Raw genomic sequence first — 20051 nt, forward strand, 5'->3', positions numbered from 1 at the left:
TAATTTGTATTTGAAATTACCTCTCAAAACGAGTGTACAAAAAAATTTAGGAGTTTTTAATCGATATTTAGGGGAATTTGAAGTTGTTTCTAGGGGGAATATTCTGTAGGAGTTGGCATCACTGAGCTTAATATGACCATTACCTACATATATAAATTGCGAACGATAAAACATTAGTAAAAAAGGATATAGTCTTAATAATACATTTAGGCAATTTTTATAAACGTATTCTATATTTGCTTGTTGTTAATCTATTTTTGTCACTGCAAATTACAATGCAACTTTGTTGACATGTTAAAAAGTTAAATATAAGAGGTCAGATTGAGTTCAGATATCTCTATACTATATTAAATTAGAGATATATAACCGTATCTTCACGTTTATTTATATATTTTTTGTCGATTTAAGTTTGAGTTTTCTCTTTAATGACAATACTTCGCTGTTTGCTTTTTACATATATTTTTTTACTCCACTATACAGACATTCTAACTTAAATTCATAAAATTTCATTTTCTGTTCCAGACTTTTCTAGATAATTTATTTTCTACAAAACTAAATTCCATTCAAGTTTGTTTTCCAAAGAACGGCTGTCTCTGGATAGTTAAAAGTTATAGCCAAATTTGGTAGTTAGGTATACATCTTTCAGTCGCCTTATTTCATTCTAGCTGTTGTCGCTACAATCACCAAAAATTAAACTTTTTCACCATCCCATTACATCAAGCTTAAAAAAACTATAAAAGTCTGCAACCACATCCTACATCCTCCTAAACATACATTCATATAATATAAGCTTGACATACTGTTAGATTCTCCAGAAACTATCAAACTAAGAAAATTATGTAAACTATTTTATAACATGATATATGTACACTCTTGATTGATTGATTGATTAGTAAAGGTACTATATTTCTATAAACAAATAGTAAAATAATGTAAAGGATTTTTGTAAATATCAGATATATATTACATTCCTTGAATTATACAGAATTCGAATTGAAATTTTTAAACGGTGCACTTGGCTTTGTATTATTTTCGATTATTTTTATTATATATTAGGTAATTTCTAGGAAAGTAAAAGTCCTGTTTTAAAATTGTTTATATCCAATTACGGCCATCTCCTATGAGGACAATCCCTTTCTTGTATTATATGACTTCCGCCTTGTAACAGTATATAATGGTGGATTTGAAGTCTACTATCAACAAAAACAATACATCGATCTTCAAAATATCATCACTTAAAATGTCTTCAAAACTAGTGGTGAGGATCAATCTTTATAATAATAATATTCTTTGATCAATAATGTACATTTATTGACCGAAGATAATATTGATAATTTTGTGTGGTGCGCCTCTTAGAATATTATTAATATATTATATACTTACTAATTTTGCTTTACTTCAATTCTCAGAAAGTTGCCCTGTGAAATATAAAAAATGATAATATTATAAATTTTTAATTAAAAATGTTCAGGTATTTGTTGCGGCCATATTTGCTGTGTGCGCTGCGGACAAACATACTGGGAAAAGAAGTGCAGCTGGTTGGGATATGACCGGACTTATTCCTGGCTTAGTACAAGTAACTGGCGTGTCCATGCCGAGCAGTGGTATATAATCAAACTAAATAATTTGTCGTCATAGCTATTTAGTATCTTTTATATGAAATTGTCTCTAGGCTGGTCATCAGAATCCAGTTCTGATGTTGCTGGCGCTATAGCGGCTGCTAAGGCAGCAGCGTCGGCTGTCATGGCAGCCCAGAAGCAAGTTGCAGCTGCTAAACATGCAGCACTACAACAGCAAAGCGCAGCCAGTGCAAAGGAGGCAGAGGCAGCTCATGCAGCTCATAAAAGGTTATAAATATTCAACTTGATACCGGTTTATATATATGTTTTTACATATTGTGTACTTTGAAATGAAATACATAAAAATGTACTGAGCTTAATCTAGGCGCAGGGCACTACCTACTTTTTCTCGAATCGTTTCGTCGTATTTTTTACTATATTATACTGAAAGTTATTTGGTACAAGTATAAAAAAAAATGTCTTTTTGTGACACGTGAAAATCCAAGTTAGCCGCATATTCAAGACTATTACGTAATTGAGTAAATGAATGGGTATATGTACTATTTATATATTTATTATATAATAATATAAATATATAAGCGATTAAGCGATGATTTAAATTGCAATACATTAGATATGATTTCAGGGTCTTAGTTTCCTCGTGGACTATTTACATTATCGATCATTACCTTTTAGACTGGAGTAAAATATTACAGAAAAAAATACACTTCAGAGATCTTTACAATATACATGCACATATGTATATCTGCGTTTATTGGATTCAGCTATTTTGATAATATTATTGTGTGGATTTTACATTATGTATGTTTAGTGAGGAAGCTTCGAGAGCAGCTCGAGCTCAAGCTCTTGAATCAGCACAAGCAGCTGTACACGCTCAGGCTCAACTCGCAGCAGCGAAGGCTCGCGCCGCCGCTGCCCAGAAAATAGCGGCAGCACGAGAAGCTGCTGCGGCTATGGCAATTCAGCGTGCTGCCCAGAATCAAGCTGCAAAACTTCAAAATGCTGGTAAGGTTCATTTATTGGTAAGTTTAAAAGCTTTCACAAAAATTTACTTATAAACTGAAGCCGCAAACAAGTTAAGCTAAATCAAGTTCAGAAAAACATTGCTAAATGCATCGTATTTTTTTATGAATTATATTTTAGGTATATAAAAAAACCAATTAGGTAAGCAAATTTTGCTAAAATTGAATGAATAACATTTTTAATTAACAGATTTGGAAGCGTTGAAGCTCTCAGTGATACAAAGTTCAGGAGCAGCTGGTGCAGCTGGCGCAGCTCAGCACGCCGCTACCGCTGCAGCTGCAGCACTTCGTCCAGCTGTATGGAATCCTACCTGGAAAGCTGGCTGGACTCCATCTGCTGGAACTTGGGCCTGGTCGTAAAATTGTAATTAAGCAATAAAATATTATGAGCTCCATTCATCTTTGCACTTCTTTGCATATATTTTGATTTTATTCTTGTTTTTATATTTTTTTATAACAAATGTTTATTGCTTACAAATAAATTGATTTTGTAAAAATCTATTATTTTATTTAAATAGTCTAAAAACGTACTCAAAGGTGCTATCATTTAGATATTTTTAATTATGGAAAATTAATTGTGTTCCTATGAACTGTATTTAATACATAAAATGATAATTATTTCTTACATATCAAAGAAGTATTATTACGAGTTTGATAATTTAATTCTACTAATAATATTAGAAGTGAAAAACAAGTAGTGATTACATACTCTTATAGAATGATACCTTTGTATCTAGAAAATTGATTGGTACTCTATACGGCTGCGCCGTTTCCTTGGCAACTAGGGATGAAGCTCCATCTGTCGTTGCTTCACAGTTTCCGACAGATGTTACGTAATAATGTTTTCTTATTTGCTGAGTGAAATAAGTACCATAAAATGTGTGTGAACTATAAAGTTATGTAACCAGAAGTGGATGATACATGGTAAGTAATTTTTTTTTAAAGAATATGGAAAACAATTTAAAGTTTTATCTTACTACTAATAAGGATAAAAAGCCACAGTTAACGTGGTTATAACTTATTTGCTATGTATATATAACAACTTATATATTTAAAACCACAAAAAATTGAAAATATGTAATATTTAATAGTATGTTTTGTAAGTATGTTTATTTTTTTATGATCTTTAATTTGTACCAATTTGGACTTTTTTTTTTTTTTAATCTTTCTACTCATGTTGCTATAATTATGTGTTAATGTATTTTTAAAACAAATATTGTAATTGTTGTGGCTACTTTAAAAAGCTTCACATGTTAGCTATTTTCACTAAATTGTTTTACATTTGTCATTAAAACATGTAGTAGCTACTAGTGGTCCTTAAAATAAATAAATAAAAATAAAATAAATAAATAAAGTATTACAAAAAATGAAACTCGTAAGTTGTTTAATTTTGCTTTAAAAATCGTGGTAAGTAAATTAAATTATTATTCACAGAAATATGATTCCCATACATCTCATCGTAGCGGTGACCTGCTGTCTTAACCAAGTTGCTGGTCAAATAGATCGTCGACGTTTCTCGAATCCTACTTATTATAATGTCGGAGGTGTGCTCTCTAGCAATGAATCTGTCACATTCTTCAAGGATACCATCTCGGTACTAAAATAACCCTTTAATATAATTATTAAAAAAAAGTAGCTTAATTATTTTTCATACAATTAACATTTTAAATAACCTAAACTATTTCAAAAAAATAATATTTACAATTTTGTAGATAGAATTGATTCACCTTGATTAAAAATACCTTTGAGGATAGTTTTTTCGCTCATTTAGAATTACATTATATCTGAGATATTTAATTTCAACAATATGCATTAGGTATAACTTATTATTATAAAACAATAAAAAGATAAACATGTCTGGATTTCCAGAATCTTAATTTCAAAGACAAATATGTACCCCGGGGAGTAACTTATCATGACTACTCTATTCTTATGGATCCAAATCCGATAAAAACAGCACTGAATGTATGCAAAGACCTCATAGCACATCGAGTAAGTATTCAGAGAATAACAAGTACAAATTTTATAACTTTTTAACTATTAGTCATCTTATTGAATTGAAAAATACAAATATTATTAATAGGTGTATGCAGTTGTCGTGTCTCACCCGTTAACTGGTGACTTGTCACCAGCTGCCGTTTCCTATACAAGTGGCTTCTATCACATTCCGGTAATCGGTATATCATCCAGAGATTCTGCATTTTCTGATAAGAACATTCACGTATCGTTTTTGCGGACAGTGCCACCGTACTCTCATCAAGCGGATGTATGGGTCGACGTTCTTAAGCACTTTAATTATATGAAAGTTATTGTGATACACAGCTCCGATACCGATGGGAGAGCCATTTTGGGAAGGTATTATATTTTCAAAGAATATTAGATGATTACATTGTATACGTTCTTATTATAATACTTCCTTTTAGATTCCAAACAACTTCTCAAAGTATTGATGAAGATGTAGACAGAAAAGTAGTCGTGGAACAAGTTATTGAATTTGAACCTGGACTCGATTCTTTCAGTGATAAGCTGATAGAAGTGAAGAGTGCGCAAGCAAGAGTATTTCTTATGTATGCTAGGTACGTTTAATTATTAGTTTAATAGTTCTTTTTTTAAATTATTTGTGTTTACAAAATAGTTTTTAAGCCTATGTTATTAAACTACCAATAATTTATATAAATTTTAGTAAGACCGATGCAGAAATAATCTTTCGTGATGCTACCTACTTGAATATGACGACAACAGGTTACGTCTGGATGGTGACGGAACAAGCCCTGGACGCAGCTAACGCACCCGAGGGTTTGCTCGGTCTGAGACTAGTCAATGCTACCAACGAACATGCTCATATTCAGGATTCAATGTATGACTGTAATTTATATATAAATATGATTATAATTTCGTTGCATCTTTGTACAATAATATAAGAAGCAAAAGAAGGAATAAAAAGAGCGTTAATGTTAAACAAACGTTTTTCAGTTATGTCCTCGCATCAGCGATACGCGACATGAATACATCAGAAGAAATTCACGCTCCTCCATCTGATTGTGACAACTCTGGCTCTATCTGGAAAACCGGACAGCTTCTATTCGATTACATCAGGAAACAGAGTTTAGAGAATGGAGCTACGGGACACGTCGCCTTTGACGATCACGGTGACAGAGTACACGCGGAGTATGATATGGTGAATGTCAGAGCTCAGGGAGAACATGTGGCCGTTGGAAAATATTTTTATTCCAAAGTAGGTTTTATACGTAACACTGCTTTAATCATCACATACAGAAATATATTTTAAGCGATAGATTTACCTTCTTTTTGTTACAGGAAACACAAAAAATGCGCTTAGAACTTAAAGAAAGCGAAATTATTTGGATGGGTCGAAGTTCATCAAAACCAGAAGGTTTTATGATTCCAACACATCTCAAAGTAATTAATCCAATAATTTATTAAACTTATTATTTCTAAGGATGATGGCGCATTAGCGATTGAATGAATGCTTAATATTTCTTACAGCTTCAATGTCTATGGACGGTGGTGGCTTCTTACCACCAGGTGGCCAACTTTACCGACCGCCTACCTTTTTTATATAAAAAAAATTGTTTCCTTGTGTAATATTTCATTTTTGTTTAAGGTTTTAACAATTGAGGAAAAACCTTTTGTTTATGCTCGGCGTGTTGACGATGAACTTGAATGTACAGTGGAGGAAGTACTGTGTCCACATTACAACGCTAGCGATGAAGCAGGTTAATCTATCCGATAATTTAATTTTATAAATTAAATTAATTAAATGAATATCGGATATATATTTTATTACAACAGATTAACATATTTAATAACTATATCTTTACTTTGCCTAAGAAGTAAGCGCAATCAAAGTTCACAAATAGATATCATCGTTTTGTAGAACTACATCAGCTATTTTATAATTTATATTTTAGAAAATTTAGAACAAAATTATAGCTTTTTATTTACTTTTACTTTCAATTACGTAATTCGATGTTATATTGTCTTAACGGTTACGTGATTTCATCATTTTCTAGATCAACTTTATTGCTGCAAGGGCTTTTGTATGGACCTTTTACGTTACTTATCGAAAGCGATCAATTTTACTTACTCGTTAGCTCTATCTCCTGACGGTCAGTTCGGAAATTATATAATCCGCAATTTCTCGCAACCAGGGGCTAAAAAAGAATGGACGGGTCTAATAGGTATGTTTCCAACAATTTGTATCATTATATTTCTCACTCACTTTAATTATTAAAAAAAAAACAATAAAAATACTTATAAATTTAAATAAGGTTTTTAATAAAGTATCTAATTAAGAGTTATTTATGGATTTAATTTATATGAGATTGTTATTCTGAGATTTAAATTTTTTAGGTATTTTTGGTATGTGTCTTTTTTATAGGTGAATTAGTTTACGAAAGAGCCGACATGATTGTAGCTCCATTAACAATTAATCCAGAACGAGCCGAATTTATAGAATTTAGTAAGCCGTTTAAATATCAAGGTATTACTATATTGGAGAAAAAGGTAGAACACAATTTTAAATATTATTTTTTTCATTATGCTATCATTATTAAAGTAGATACGTAAAAATATGCTATATTTTTTTACAGCCTTCACGATCATCGACACTCGTATCGTTTTTGCAACCATTTTCAAACACACTATGGATATTAGTAATGGTTTCAGTGCACGTGGTTGCTTTAGTACTATATCTTTTGGATAGATTTTCTCCTTTTGGGAGATTTAAGCTAGCGAACATCGACGGTACTGAAGAAGATGCATTGAATTTATCCAGTGCCATTTGGTTTGCGTGGGGCGTATTACTTAATAGCGGGATTGGAGAAGGTAACATTATTTTCTATAACAAGAAAACTAACATTATAAATAGACATTTAATAATATTCTTAAAAATGAAAGTTTGTTTTATGAATATTGTGCTATCTATTAATTTAGAAACTATTCCCACTGCGGCTTCACCCTCGTTTGGGGGTACAGCTGTTAGGTACCCTTTTCCTTTTCTGTACACCTGATATCGTGTAGTATGCCAAATTTACGAGGATCAGTTGAGAATGAAGACATGAAAGCGTAACAAACAAACTCACTATTGCAATTATATCATTAGTTACGATTGTTACGGCTATTTAAAATAATTTATATTTTCAGTTAAATTTAACTGGCAAAAAATTATCAAAAAAAAACTACACTTAATAATGTAATATCTGATATTATATATTTCAGGATACTTATATAAACCAAAGGTCGTATTTAGTCATTAACAATTTAATAATTAAAGGTACTCCGAGAAGTTTCTCTGCTCGTGTCCTCGGAATGGTTTGGGCAGGTTTTGCGATGATTATCGTCGCTTCGTATACTGCTAACTTAGCAGCTTTCCTTGTACTCGAAAGACCTAAAACAAAGCTAACTGGAATAAATGATGCCAGGGTGATTATTTTCTAATTATTTATTATTGTTTTTTTTCTTATAAATATTAGCGCGAATGTTTACGCGAACTTACTTTTTTAATTTTTCAATATAATCCTAGTAGAAGTAAAATCAACGATTGTTAAATTACATTTAAGCTTCGTAACACAATGGAAAATTTAACCTGTGCAACAGTGAAGGGATCTGCTGTGGATATGTATTTTCGCAGACAAGTCGAATTATCGAACATGTACCGCACGATGGAAGCGAATAATTATGACAATGCAGAACAAGCTATACAAGACGTTAAAAATGGGTAAATAGAAAAGATTTGTGGCCTCAAATGTGTCAACTTTCGTTAAGACATATGAGGATCTTATCATATGAAGCGCCAAAGTTACTTTAGTGTAAATTACTTAGTAGTTAAAATATTCCGGACATACTTTATTACTATAAGTCTTTAGTCTTGTTTATCTATTAATTCAATATATATGTATTTATTACTATAGAGGTATCCGTCATAAGCCTTATTCATACACAGTCGAATCTGGTCAAAGATATTACAATAAACTTACCATAGAAAAAGTTATTTTTTTATGTAAATGTTATTATATTCTTAGTAAACAGTTTTTCATATTTATAAAACAGAAAACTACATGCACATCATCATTTCTTTAAAGGAAACTAATGGCGTTTATCTGGGACTCCTCAAGATTGGAATTCGAAGCTGCTCAGGATTGCGAACTAGTAACAGCCGGTGAACTTTTTGGACGATCTGGATACGGCGTAGGCTTGCAGAAAGGATCTCCATGGGCCGATTTAGTTACCCTTGCTATATTAGACTTTCATGAAAGTAATGAAATATAGTAATAACAAATATATTTCAGGAAATTAGCAAATTTTAGTAACGCGACTAATTCTTTCACAGGTGGAATAATGGAATCTTTGGACAACCAGTGGATACTTCGCAATAACATGCTTAACTGTGAGGAAAACGAAAAAACACCGAACACTTTAGGCTTAAAAAACATGGCAGGCGTATTCATATTGGTCTTAGCGGGCATTATCGGAGGAATAGTCCTCATCGTGATTGAGGTGGTGTACAAACGTCACCAGATCAGAAAGCAGAAGAGGATGGAGATCGCGCGCCACGCAGCTGACAGGTGGCGCGGCGCCGTTGAGGTAAACCGAGCAAAGATACATGCCGTGGACCACATCGACATCAAACGACAAATTGAAACAAAAATGTAACCCGCACTTCCCTTTCTTGGTAACGATTCTCTTACAAGTATTGTTAACGACCAATATTCTTATCAATAAAAACATTTATCTTTCGTTTAGATGCTTAATTTGATAATTGCCCCAACCGGATTTTCATCGTGGTTGTAAGTAGAAATGCGTTTTTGTGATAATAATAGAATGTGCCGTTTTTTAAATAAAACTGTGTTACAGAAGCGAAAGTCATTGCGGGCGTCTATTTTGCCGTCACAGCGTCGAGCTAAGTCGAATGGAGTGAAGGAGACGGGAAGCATCAGCTTGGCGGTTGATAGAGGCGTGCGACGACGCGACGAGCCGCGCATACCGCGCTACATGCCCGCATACACGCCCGACGTCTCTCATCTTGTAGTTTAAACTTTATAACGTATAATAAGTGAAATGTATTAACACTTAGAGTCAAATCTTATATCACGCTTCCACTGTCGAAACTACGAAAAAACTAAAAAATAATCGCCTATTGAAAGAATGGTTTTTACACTTTAGGTACTTACATATTGCTAACTTAAAGTTAAATAATGTTAATCTAAAGAACATTATTCATCAGAATACTCATAATTCAATAATAATCTTTCAGCCCCACCCAAATACTGTGACCTAAATCGTAAATGTATGTATATTAAACAATTACAAATGATTATCATGTTTAATAGATTTTTTAATTCGATGAACTTATTAAATCTTGTTTACGTACCTACTTAGTACATTAAAGATATAAACTATTCCGGTTATTCGTACCTATGACATTAAGTACATTACTAAATTGTTGGGAATTCATTGTGGTATATGAGTAATTGTTTTTGCTTCGTTTGACAATATTGTCACCCAAAAAACAGAAAATTTATTATCTTTGGTATTTCATGGCCCCTCTCTTAAGGGTTAATTAGGTACACAAAGTTGTTTCAATAATCCTCCTTACTAATATTATAAATACATAAGTGAGTTTGTGACTCTTTCGTGTAATATATATGCCTTGTCAGGGATACAGAAAAGCACATAGGGTACCCATGTACATAGCACCTTTCCCCTAACACGGACAATCCGCGTATGGAATCTAGTAATATATAATTATAGGTATTATTGTAATTTATTATGTAATCGAAAAAGTAAGATACAATTTTCAATATACCTACACTAATCTAATAATACATTATATAATATTTATAATTAACACTATAAGTTCATACAAAATGAACCTTGTATTTGACACCATTCATATACATTTATAAAATATATTTTATTAAGAAATACTTTATTTATTTTATATAATAATAGGCCACGATATATAGAATAATAGTGTATAGGTACATATTTTCATACAAATACAGAGCACGTTAGTTTTGAAGGATAAAATTTCTGGATCATTTAAAGACACTTTTACTTTGTGTTTATAATTCATCTCGTGCTTGACGGTAAAGGAAATCATCGTGAGGAAATCTGCATGTGTCTGATTTCATTGAAATTTAGCCACATGTGTATTCCACCAACCCGCATTGGAGCAGCGTGGTGGAATAAGCTCCATACCTTCTCCTCAAAAAGGGAGAGGAGGCTTTAGCCCAGCTGTGGGACATTCACAGGCTGTTATATTACTGTAACTTACTTTGTGTCGAGCCTAAACAAAATGTCAATAATTTTCATTTATATTAATCGGATAACTGTTAACTAATAAACGTCATATAAGAAAAAAAAATGAAAAAGATGTTTAAGTTATAAGATAACACCAAATAAACAACGTTTAAGAGAGTAAATGTTTTGTTTAATTTAATTACTTTTTCATTTAAGGATTTTCTTATACTGAAATCTTTAGTAATATTATAATATCGAAAGTAAGTCTGTCTGTTACGCTTTCACGGTACACACATGTTGTTAACCACAAAACCGATATTAATGAAATCTTGTATGAAACCTAAGGAAGAACATTGGTAACTTTTTTTTTAAACCTAATGTTAGGTATGTAGTACTAAAAATTGTCTATGATCTTTTTTTTTATATGCCTCGGGATGGCAAATGACTCTACTCCACCTGATGGTAAGTGATAGTAGAGTCCAAACGCGACGACGGCCAGTACAGTCGGGAAGAATGTTCTGTACTAGCCGTCCCCGCCTTGCCGGCCCGCAAGATGCCTCTTCACGCCTCGTTTGAAGGAACCCGGATTGTAAGAGGAGGGGAACACGTGAGCTGGTAAGGAAGTCCATTTTTTGGTAGTGCGACAAAGAAAGGAGTTGCCAAATTTCTTTGTGACTTAATTGTGTGACTTAAAAAGGAAGGGGGAAGCAGGAAAGCAGGATATCATCTCGATATCTTTAATGAACATGTTAATAGTATATAGTTGAATAAACAAAAACTAAAGACTAATAATAACAATAATACAACTAACACCTGCCCTCCCTTAGACGCGGATGAAGCCGCTGACGTAACTTAAGTAGTTATACCAGTTATAATAATAATAATAACCCCACCGACGTAGCTTTACGTTGCCGACGCGGTGGGGTTTGTGCGCTTCAATGATTCTTAGGGCTATGCCAATAGAGCTACTCATGCTGGATTGGCCTAAGATGAGAAAACAGACCAAGAGAGATACAACCCAAGCCAAGGGCAAACAAGGGAACGCCGAGGGCTCCATGACTAAGCTTATTTGTTAGTGTGCCAACTTTAGAGACAAGGGGACCTCTAATTTAATTTACCCTTATCACAGTGAAAACTAGGTCTAAAACAAAAAAATATATACAGGCGAACGTGCCATCGTTAGAAGAAGAGTCCACGCAGACTTCTAATTCATCCTCCAAATCTTTATTCCCATCAATACCCTCTTTATCACCAATTTTGTATGCATCTTCACCAAATTCATCATCAATCGGTGCTCAACAGGCGGATGTTCCACAAGAGACAATTTTTGTCAGTGTACCTGTGCCCACCACCAGTGGCGTAAAAAAACGTAAAAAATGGAGTATGGAAATGAATAAGTTCATCCTACGTACCTACCTATATCTTACAAATTTAGAATCAGACACAAATTCATATCTTTCTTCATTACATATAAAATTTATAGATAAATATCCACATATATACAGACATTGAATAGCAGACAGAGAATTGGTGACCAACGTAGAGCTATTATACAAAAGAAATTATTATAACAAGAAATCATAGATCAGATTTACGATGAAGTTAGATCAGAATTACAAGTAATCCAAACTTAGATACAACAAAACGCTACAAACTTCAAAATCTTAAAACATCCCTTAACACACTAACAGGAAAACGTATGAAATGGACAAATGGATGCCATGACGCAATTATTAGGATTTATTTCAAAATAACACAATTAGAGACTAATAAGACCGCTTATAGAAAACGTTTGTATGAAGAATTTATAAACTTATACCCAGAGTTTACACACATTACAGAGCAAAGATTAGCGGATCAACGAAGGGCAATAATAAATATATTAAACAAGATAGATTAACACTGATTAAACAACAAGTAGCAGATGAATTACATTATACACATACACTAAAGGAAGATACAGATAATGAACAATTACAAACAACAGAACAAAGTAATATTACACAACACAATGCATTCAAATCTAATTCAGGAACAAATTCACAAGCTAGGAAAATGCAAAACACTACACTACATATATATAACAACATGCACTGATTCCGTTACATCAACCCCTATCGATAAACAAAACATAGAAAGTATCACCTACGATCACGATATGGAGCACGTCAACAACACGCAATCAATGCTTAATACTACCTTAGAAGTAAACACTGAAATAGAGAACACATTCGTACATGCTCGTACATTTTCGTGATTCTGAACCAACTAGCAGACCATACATTCCTAAACAAAGGACTTCTAAAAAGTTCATTAATAACGAAATACATAGATACGATGATACTGACAAAATTTGTAAACACTGATGCTGATTTTATCACTCTACAGACAATAATTTACTGGGCCGCATGGACAGCAGCTACATGTAATGGGGCAAGAATGAAATGCACAACACAAAACGACCATCAAAACAAATCATTCAGAAAACCTAGCTGGCAAAGAACATTAGAAAATAAAATAAGGAAATTACAAGCCAATATAGGCAGGTTAACACAATTTATTAGAGGAAATAGAAATCGAAAAGTAGTAGCTGCAGTAGAACTCATAAAGACACAATATCAATCACACACACAATATAAAAATACAAACACGCATATAGAACACTTCTTAGATACCTTAAAACAGAAACTCAATGCAGCAGCTAGCAGACTTAAAGAGATATTTGACGTGTACTGCCCTTAAAATACAAAACAAAATATTTGTTAACAATGATAAAATCTTTTATAGAAATTTATTATCTAATTGCAAAGATAATAAGCAAAATCTAGAAATACCTCCCATGATAAATCCGAACACTCACCTCTACATAGACATGCAACAGAAATAGACAAAAAGCTTACACCATTAAACCCACATGACAAAAACACTCAAGTAAACGAACATATTATAAGTACACAAGAACAAATGTTGGAATGGGCTGAAAAAAGACTGCATGGGAGGCACCGAGCCTATTTGAACCAACCTCACGTCGACAAAGAGAAGTCGAACAAATGGCTCAAACGAGGTCAACTGTTCCCTGAGACCGAAGTTTTTATGCTCGCCATTCAAGACCAAATAATAGCAACTCGAAACTATAGGAAGTACATAATGAAGGATCACAATCAACCTATTGACTTATGTAACGCAGCCTATTAGAAACAATTCAGCACATAATAACGGAGCTTGCAAATCTGTCGCACAGACCGATTATAAGCATCGACATGATCAAGTGGCTGCAATCATACACCATACATGCAATCATACATTTAGCATAAAAATATTAACTTATAATAGAAATGAATCCGTATTACAAATATAAACCGGAAAGTGTATTAGACAACAAAAACCACAAAATCTACTGGGATGAAACAATAATAACTGACAAAACTATCTATTATAATAAACCAGATATTACCGTTCACGATAAAATCAATAGAATCGCTTATCTTATCGATATAGCCGTTCCTAATTCACATAACATACAAACCACGATATCTGAAAAGTTAAGTAAATATAAAAAAAAGTAAATATCAAGATCTCGCCATAGAAATTAAAACGTAATGGAAAGCACAAACAGTACACATAGTCCCAATAGTTCTATCATCCACAGGTATCGTGTCAAAATCCTTGACACAGAGTCTGAACACCTTACAAATGCCAATATATGTCCTCCACATACTTCAAAAAGCCATAACCCTTAACACCTGCCGTATCACCCGAAAGTTTATGTCATCATCCACTTTATCATCAACGTTTTTAATATAAGCAACACTACTTAACTCTTGGCTGCAGCCCGCGTTTTAGTTTTAAGCCCTTCGAAAGAAGAGAAACTTTAAAAGTTAAATAGAAATCATTATAATAATATCTTTATTCTTCAGGCATCAAGGCCCATACTTTTGGTACATGATTATTAAAAATAACATTACATAACATATATTAATAATTAGAATTAGAATCACAATCACACTCACAATCACAATCTCAAAAATATTAACTAATTAATGACATAAAAAAAAGCAAATAATACACATATATATTGAGATCAAATAAAATTAAATTAAATTAAATTAAAAATTAAATTGATCGTGTATGAGACACATGAATCAGAGTATTACATAGACTTTACTGGTGGTAGAGCTTTGTGCAAGCTCGTCTGGGTAGGTAACACTCACTCATCAGATATTCTACCGCAAAACAGCAGTACTTGGTATTGTTGTGTTCCGGTTTGAAAGGTGAGTGAGCCAGTGTAATTACAGGCACAAGGGACATAACATCTTAGTTCCCAAAGTTGATGGCACATTGGTGATGTAAGTGATGGTTAACATTTCTTACAATGCCAATGTCTATGGGCGTTGGTGACCACTTATCATCAGGTGGCCCACATGCTCGTCTGCCTTCCTATTCTATAAAAAAAAATAATTCTAGATCATCCGCCTCATCATATAGCCGTTCATATTATTTGCAATATTCCTTAGGATAGAGTTGGAACTCTCTCTGATTCTACGTATCAAGGATGCAGATCTTTTCCTCATGATCGCATAGAAATCATCTGTCCGTTTTTGTGCAAACATTTCTGAAGCATTATAGAATGGAGGCAGACCCAATAGTATCCTAAACTCATTATTATATTGAACACGAAGAGCGTTGAGCTATTTTCGAGTGTAAGATGTCCAAAGACTGCATGAGTAGAAGGTTTGGCAGTACGCCTTAAATAGCGTAATTTTGGCAAGTTCGCTACATCGCGCAAACCTTCTAGTCAACATATTACATCTTATCGCCAATGCTCTTCGCTCGCGTTCTATGTCTACATGATCTTTGAGGTCGTCTTTGATATAATGACCTAAGTATTTAAATTCTGTTACACAACTTAGATTATTCCCCTTCAGGTTAATTGGGGGTGTGTTTTCAGTACATTTCCCAGGAACTTTAAAAATCATGTATTGGCTTTTTTTTACATTCTATATTAAGCCGTGTTCAAAAGCATACTTTTCATACACAATTAACATTTTTCTAAGGGCACTAACAAATGGCGTTAGTAACACCATATCATCTGCATAACTGAAATTATTCATGGCGGTGCCATCTATATAACAACCGAAGTATTTGTTGCCTAGTTCCACAATAAGGTCTGTTATGTATATGTTGAATAACTTTGGAGATTTCAATCCACCCTGCCTAACACCACATTCAAGGATATATTCCTTTGAGTATGCCTGTCCCCAACGAACTCAATTAGGCTGATTATGTTAAGTATATTGCCAGGTACACCAGCTCTCTCCAACTTTTCCCATAACTTATCATAACAGACTAAATCGAAGGCCTTAGAAAGGTCGAGAAAGCAGGCATAAACCGGTGTATACCTATCCGTACAATGGCGTACCGTATGTTTTAGGCATATTATAGCAGCCTTTGTTGACAGTCCTGGTCTAAAACCAAATTGAGTGTCATTTACAATATCTAGGTACTAATCCAGGTAATTATTAATTAAGCTGTCCAGTACTTTTGCTATGTCTGTGGCCAGAGATATAGGGCGGTAGTTATTTTTGTCCGAGACATTACCTGTTTTATTTTTTACAGTTGGCACGAAAATTGTTTTTATAAGATCTGAGGGCAAGTGTGCATGGATCAAACATAGCGAAAACAACATTGACAAAACTTACGGCAAATGCACACCTGCATGCTTCAAGTGCTCGACGCTTAGACCGTCGTACCCCTTTTCATATTTCTTTGGACGTGAATGTAATAAATTAGACACATGCAGGTTTCCTCACGATGTTTTCCTTCACCGTAAAGCACGAGATGAATTATAATCACAAATTAAGCACATGAAAATTCAGTGGTGCTTGCCCGGGTTTGAACCTACGATCATCGGTTAAGATTCACGCGTTCTTACCACAGGGCCATCTCGGCTGAAATTCTGCCACATGTGAATTTTACCAACCCGCATTGGAGCAGCGTGGTGGAATAAGCTCCAAACCTTCTCCTCAAAAAGAGGAGAGGAGGCCTTTAGCCCAGCAGTGGGACATTCACAGGCTGTTACGGAATGTAATAAAGTCGCCAGATTTATAGTAATCGTTTTTAGAATCAAGAGAACACTGTGATGAACCTAGTGGAGAGCTCATGCGATATTGCTCCATAAACAAATTGGCTATGGAAGAGGGATCTGAACAACCGTCAACACACACAGGAAAACTTTGCTAAAGTTAACTTTGTTTAAAGTTTACTTTAGTTTGTTTGTGAAGTTCCAAAACTTCAAAAGGTTTTTTGGAAGCACGATGCGTTGCAATAATTTCCATTTGAATTTGATCTTGATTATTTTGACACCACTTATGACAGCTTAGACTTAAAGATCTTACGGCTATCATTCATAGCCTCGAATATACATAGCCAGCTTTCAGCTTATTATATAGGAGCCAGGTTTGAAAATTAAGCCTCGCTTTCCTGTGCATCCCGTACATGCTTATTCCAACCAATCATTTTTCTTCTTCTATCTATGTCTGTTATCATACATAACTGAATCTTTATTGAATATATATATAAAGATGTTTGAACACTTTGTCTGGATTAATAAGTTTACATTGCATATCATGACATCTTTCATTCGTAGATAACTATCGTAAAAAAAAAACTTTGCATCAAGTAAATCACAAGATTCATATTTTTAATAATAATTTATTGCTTAAAGCAATGCTGCTTTTTTTTCACCTATTTCTTAGATTATACTTTACTACTAATACTAAGTTTTAAAATATATAAAAAAATTATAATTGGTGGCAAATACTTCGTAATGAAGCCCAACGTTGCACACAACTCTTCCGTACTTGTAGGATCCTGTTAATTGCTCATTATGTTCTCGATTCTCGAGTATTCACACGCTTTCAGTTAACATTTGATATTGCGTCCGTCTTTTTAAGCGAAATGTTCAGAAAAAATTATCAAAGTGAAAAGTTGCTTAAATTAATTCCTGGACTTGAAAGTAATATTGCTAAATTATTTTTTTATTGATTTAATATATTGGTTGATACTGATTGAATTGAATTTATTCTTGATATAAATTCAATTATAGGTAGATAAATATTTAACTGACTGCAAAAAGGAGGCTTTAAATCTTCTGTCGTTTTCTATTAAAACTGACCTTTTCTTTTATACTTTTTTTAGTAATTAAAAAAAATATTTCAGTGGCAAATAACAACATCCTTATGCCTCGACCTAGAAGAAAACACAAAAATGACTGTTATGGCGAGAAACGTACATTGGTAAGTATTTTTTCAATTATAATTACGAGTAGATAATTAGGTAGGTAACCTATTATTCGTTAAACTAAATAGGCATCATCATATATTACGTAAGAATTTAAGAAAAAAAAATATAAATTACACGCGAAACTACAATATTAAAATCCAACGCAAGCAGTGACGACTAGTTCACAAGCGGGGAGTTCCCGAGAGGTGCGGTGCGGGTGGCGCGGATCCATTGTTTACCTAAAAGCATCCAAGCGCACCTCGATACTCTTGATGATAATTTATCTAAAAAACTTGTAAAAAAACTAACTTGTTTTACGTATTAAAATAATGGCCCCGATTGCAGCCTGAAAGAAACAAAAATGTATTTATACGAGTATACGGACTTTGGAATATAATAACAAAGTTTCAAAACATGTATCATTTGACGTCCTGGACCTCAAATGATACATATTGAGAAATTTTTTATTTTTTTTTTGTTATTACAATTATTAAATACAAAAATGTATTTATACGAGTATACGGACGTTGAGAAATAATTGTTTCGTAGGGCTTTAAACTAACCACTTGCGCGTTTTGCAGTTATTAGGACATATATGTTTATGTATGTACCGTGGAGTACCGGCTTAGAGTACCGTGGAGTACCGGCTTAGAATAGTACTCCCCCAATCTCATCCTGTGGGTGTCGTAAGAGGCGACTAAGGGACGGGGAAAAGGTGGGATGGGCAGCAGCGTCCCCCCCCCCATAAACATCTTACTCCCCTACTGCGCTCGCCAACACGCCTGCCCAGCGCGGCGAGTATGGGCAAACCCTCCTTAATGGCAGATGCGCCCCAAAAAAGGCCCCCAGTTACCGGCAAGCCCGCTAGGCCCGACCAAGGTAGCGGTCGCGGTATCGGCAGGGCAGGGGTGCTAAGAATCACCGGTTCACGGCAGGCTACCGTATAAAACACATGGCAACGTACAATGGACGCTCGATGAGGCTGGACCATCACCTCGCTACTCTCTACTCTCCGAGCTACCATGCTCCAAGCTGCTCAAGGCTCCGAAAAGTTCCAAATGGAACTTCAAAATCAATTCACCGCGTTGGAAACCGTAAGCAGCATTGATGAGAAAACCGACACGCTGGTCAAAATACTGCAAAACACATTCCGCAAGTGTTTTCCGCCACAGAGAAGAGACAACGCACCAAAACTCTCTGCTGAGACACTCGAGCTCATCAGAAAACGACGAGAACTACTATCGTTTTTGTCAGATAAGGCCTTAAATCGAACAATAAAAACGCTGACGCGACGTGATCTCCGACGCTCCAAAACCCGTGCCATCAAGGCTGCGATTGAGCAAAATCGGGGATCGAAAGTATTCGCTCGCAAGTTTGGAAGGCCGCGTTTGACAAAACTTAAAACTGAAAATGGTGGGGTCGTTACCTCTAGGCCTGAGATTGTCGGAGAAGTAGAGAGGTTTTATGGGCAGTTGTTCTCTTCAAGATCGGATAAACCCGTGGGAATCACTATTGATGACCAGCGCGCTCCTCTTACGCGCCATTACTCCGAGGAGCTCCCGGTCGTTGACCAAGGCGAGATTAGGGCGGCTCTAGAACAGCTTAAAAACAACAAAGCTCCGGGAGATGACGGAATCACAACAGAGTTGCTTAAGGCAGGCGGGACTCCGGTCCTGAAAGAGCTAGCAAGCCTCTTTAATTCTGTCATCCAACATGGCAAGACCCCGGAAACGTGGAGCGGGAGTGAGGTGGTACTGTTTTTCAAGAAAGGTGATAAAACTCTTGAAAAACGTGTATAAGCTGTTCTCAAGAGTCCTCACGAACCGTCTCGCCAGACGACTTGACGAGTTCCAGCCCCCAGAGCAAGCCGGCTTTCGATCAGGCTACAGCACCGTGGACCACA

The 20051-nt window shown here is 34.6% G+C and overlaps 2 protein-coding genes across 2 annotated transcripts; both read left to right on the forward strand.

Annotated features, from left to right (window-relative positions):
* Positions 1-1529: 1529 nt before the first annotated feature.
* LOC126776610 (tol-Pal system protein TolA-like) lies at positions 1530-2962 on the forward strand. The gene is made up of 4 exons (XM_050499259.1): positions 1530-1601; positions 1673-1847; positions 2392-2585; positions 2793-2962. Exons 1-4 carry the CDS (start codon positions 1547-1549, stop codon positions 2960-2962), a joined length of 594 nt encoding a protein of 197 aa, XP_050355216.1. The 5' UTR covers positions 1530-1546.
* A 502-nt stretch (positions 2963-3464) lies between these two features.
* LOC126776246 (glutamate [NMDA] receptor subunit 1) lies at positions 3465-10412 on the forward strand. The gene is made up of 17 exons (XM_050498560.1): positions 3465-3526; positions 4037-4196; positions 4472-4594; positions 4686-4957; positions 5026-5178; positions 5286-5459; positions 5576-5837; positions 5921-6022; positions 6228-6339; positions 6637-6804; positions 7005-7129; positions 7216-7450; positions 7899-8047; positions 8185-8342; positions 8707-8879; positions 8955-9208; positions 9479-10412. Exons 2-17 carry the CDS (start codon positions 4041-4043, stop codon positions 9656-9658), a joined length of 2796 nt encoding a protein of 931 aa, XP_050354517.1. The 5' UTR covers positions 3465-3526; positions 4037-4040; the 3' UTR covers positions 9659-10412.
* The last annotated feature ends 9639 nt before the right edge of the window (positions 10413-20051 follow it).

The sequence above is a fragment of the Nymphalis io genome, chromosome 20, assembly GCF_905147045.1.
Source record: "Nymphalis io chromosome 20, ilAglIoxx1.1, whole genome shotgun sequence".
NCBI lineage: Eukaryota > Metazoa > Arthropoda > Insecta > Lepidoptera > Nymphalidae > Nymphalis > Nymphalis io.

Excerpts from the sequence above, each read along its gene's own strand:
- LOC126776246 (XM_050498560.1), top strand. The coding sequence starts at position 4,041 with ATGATTCCCATACATCTCATCGTAGCGGTGACCTGCTGTCTTAACCAA. Across the intron at positions 5,179-5,285 it reads GTATTTCTTATGTATGCTAG|TAAGACCGATGCAGAAATAA; the intron begins GTACGTTTAATT and ends TATAAATTTTAG. Across the intron at positions 7,130-7,215 it reads TTACTATATTGGAGAAAAAG|CCTTCACGATCATCGACACT; the intron begins GTAGAACACAAT and ends ATTTTTTTACAG.
- LOC126776610 (XM_050499259.1), top strand. The coding sequence starts at position 1,547 with ATGACCGGACTTATTCCTGGCTTAGTACAAGTAACTGGCGTGTCCATG. Across the intron at positions 1,602-1,672 it reads TGGCGTGTCCATGCCGAGCA|GCTGGTCATCAGAATCCAGT; the intron begins GTGGTATATAAT and ends AATTGTCTCTAG. Across the intron at positions 2,586-2,792 it reads TGCAAAACTTCAAAATGCTG|ATTTGGAAGCGTTGAAGCTC; the intron begins GTAAGGTTCATT and ends TTTAATTAACAG.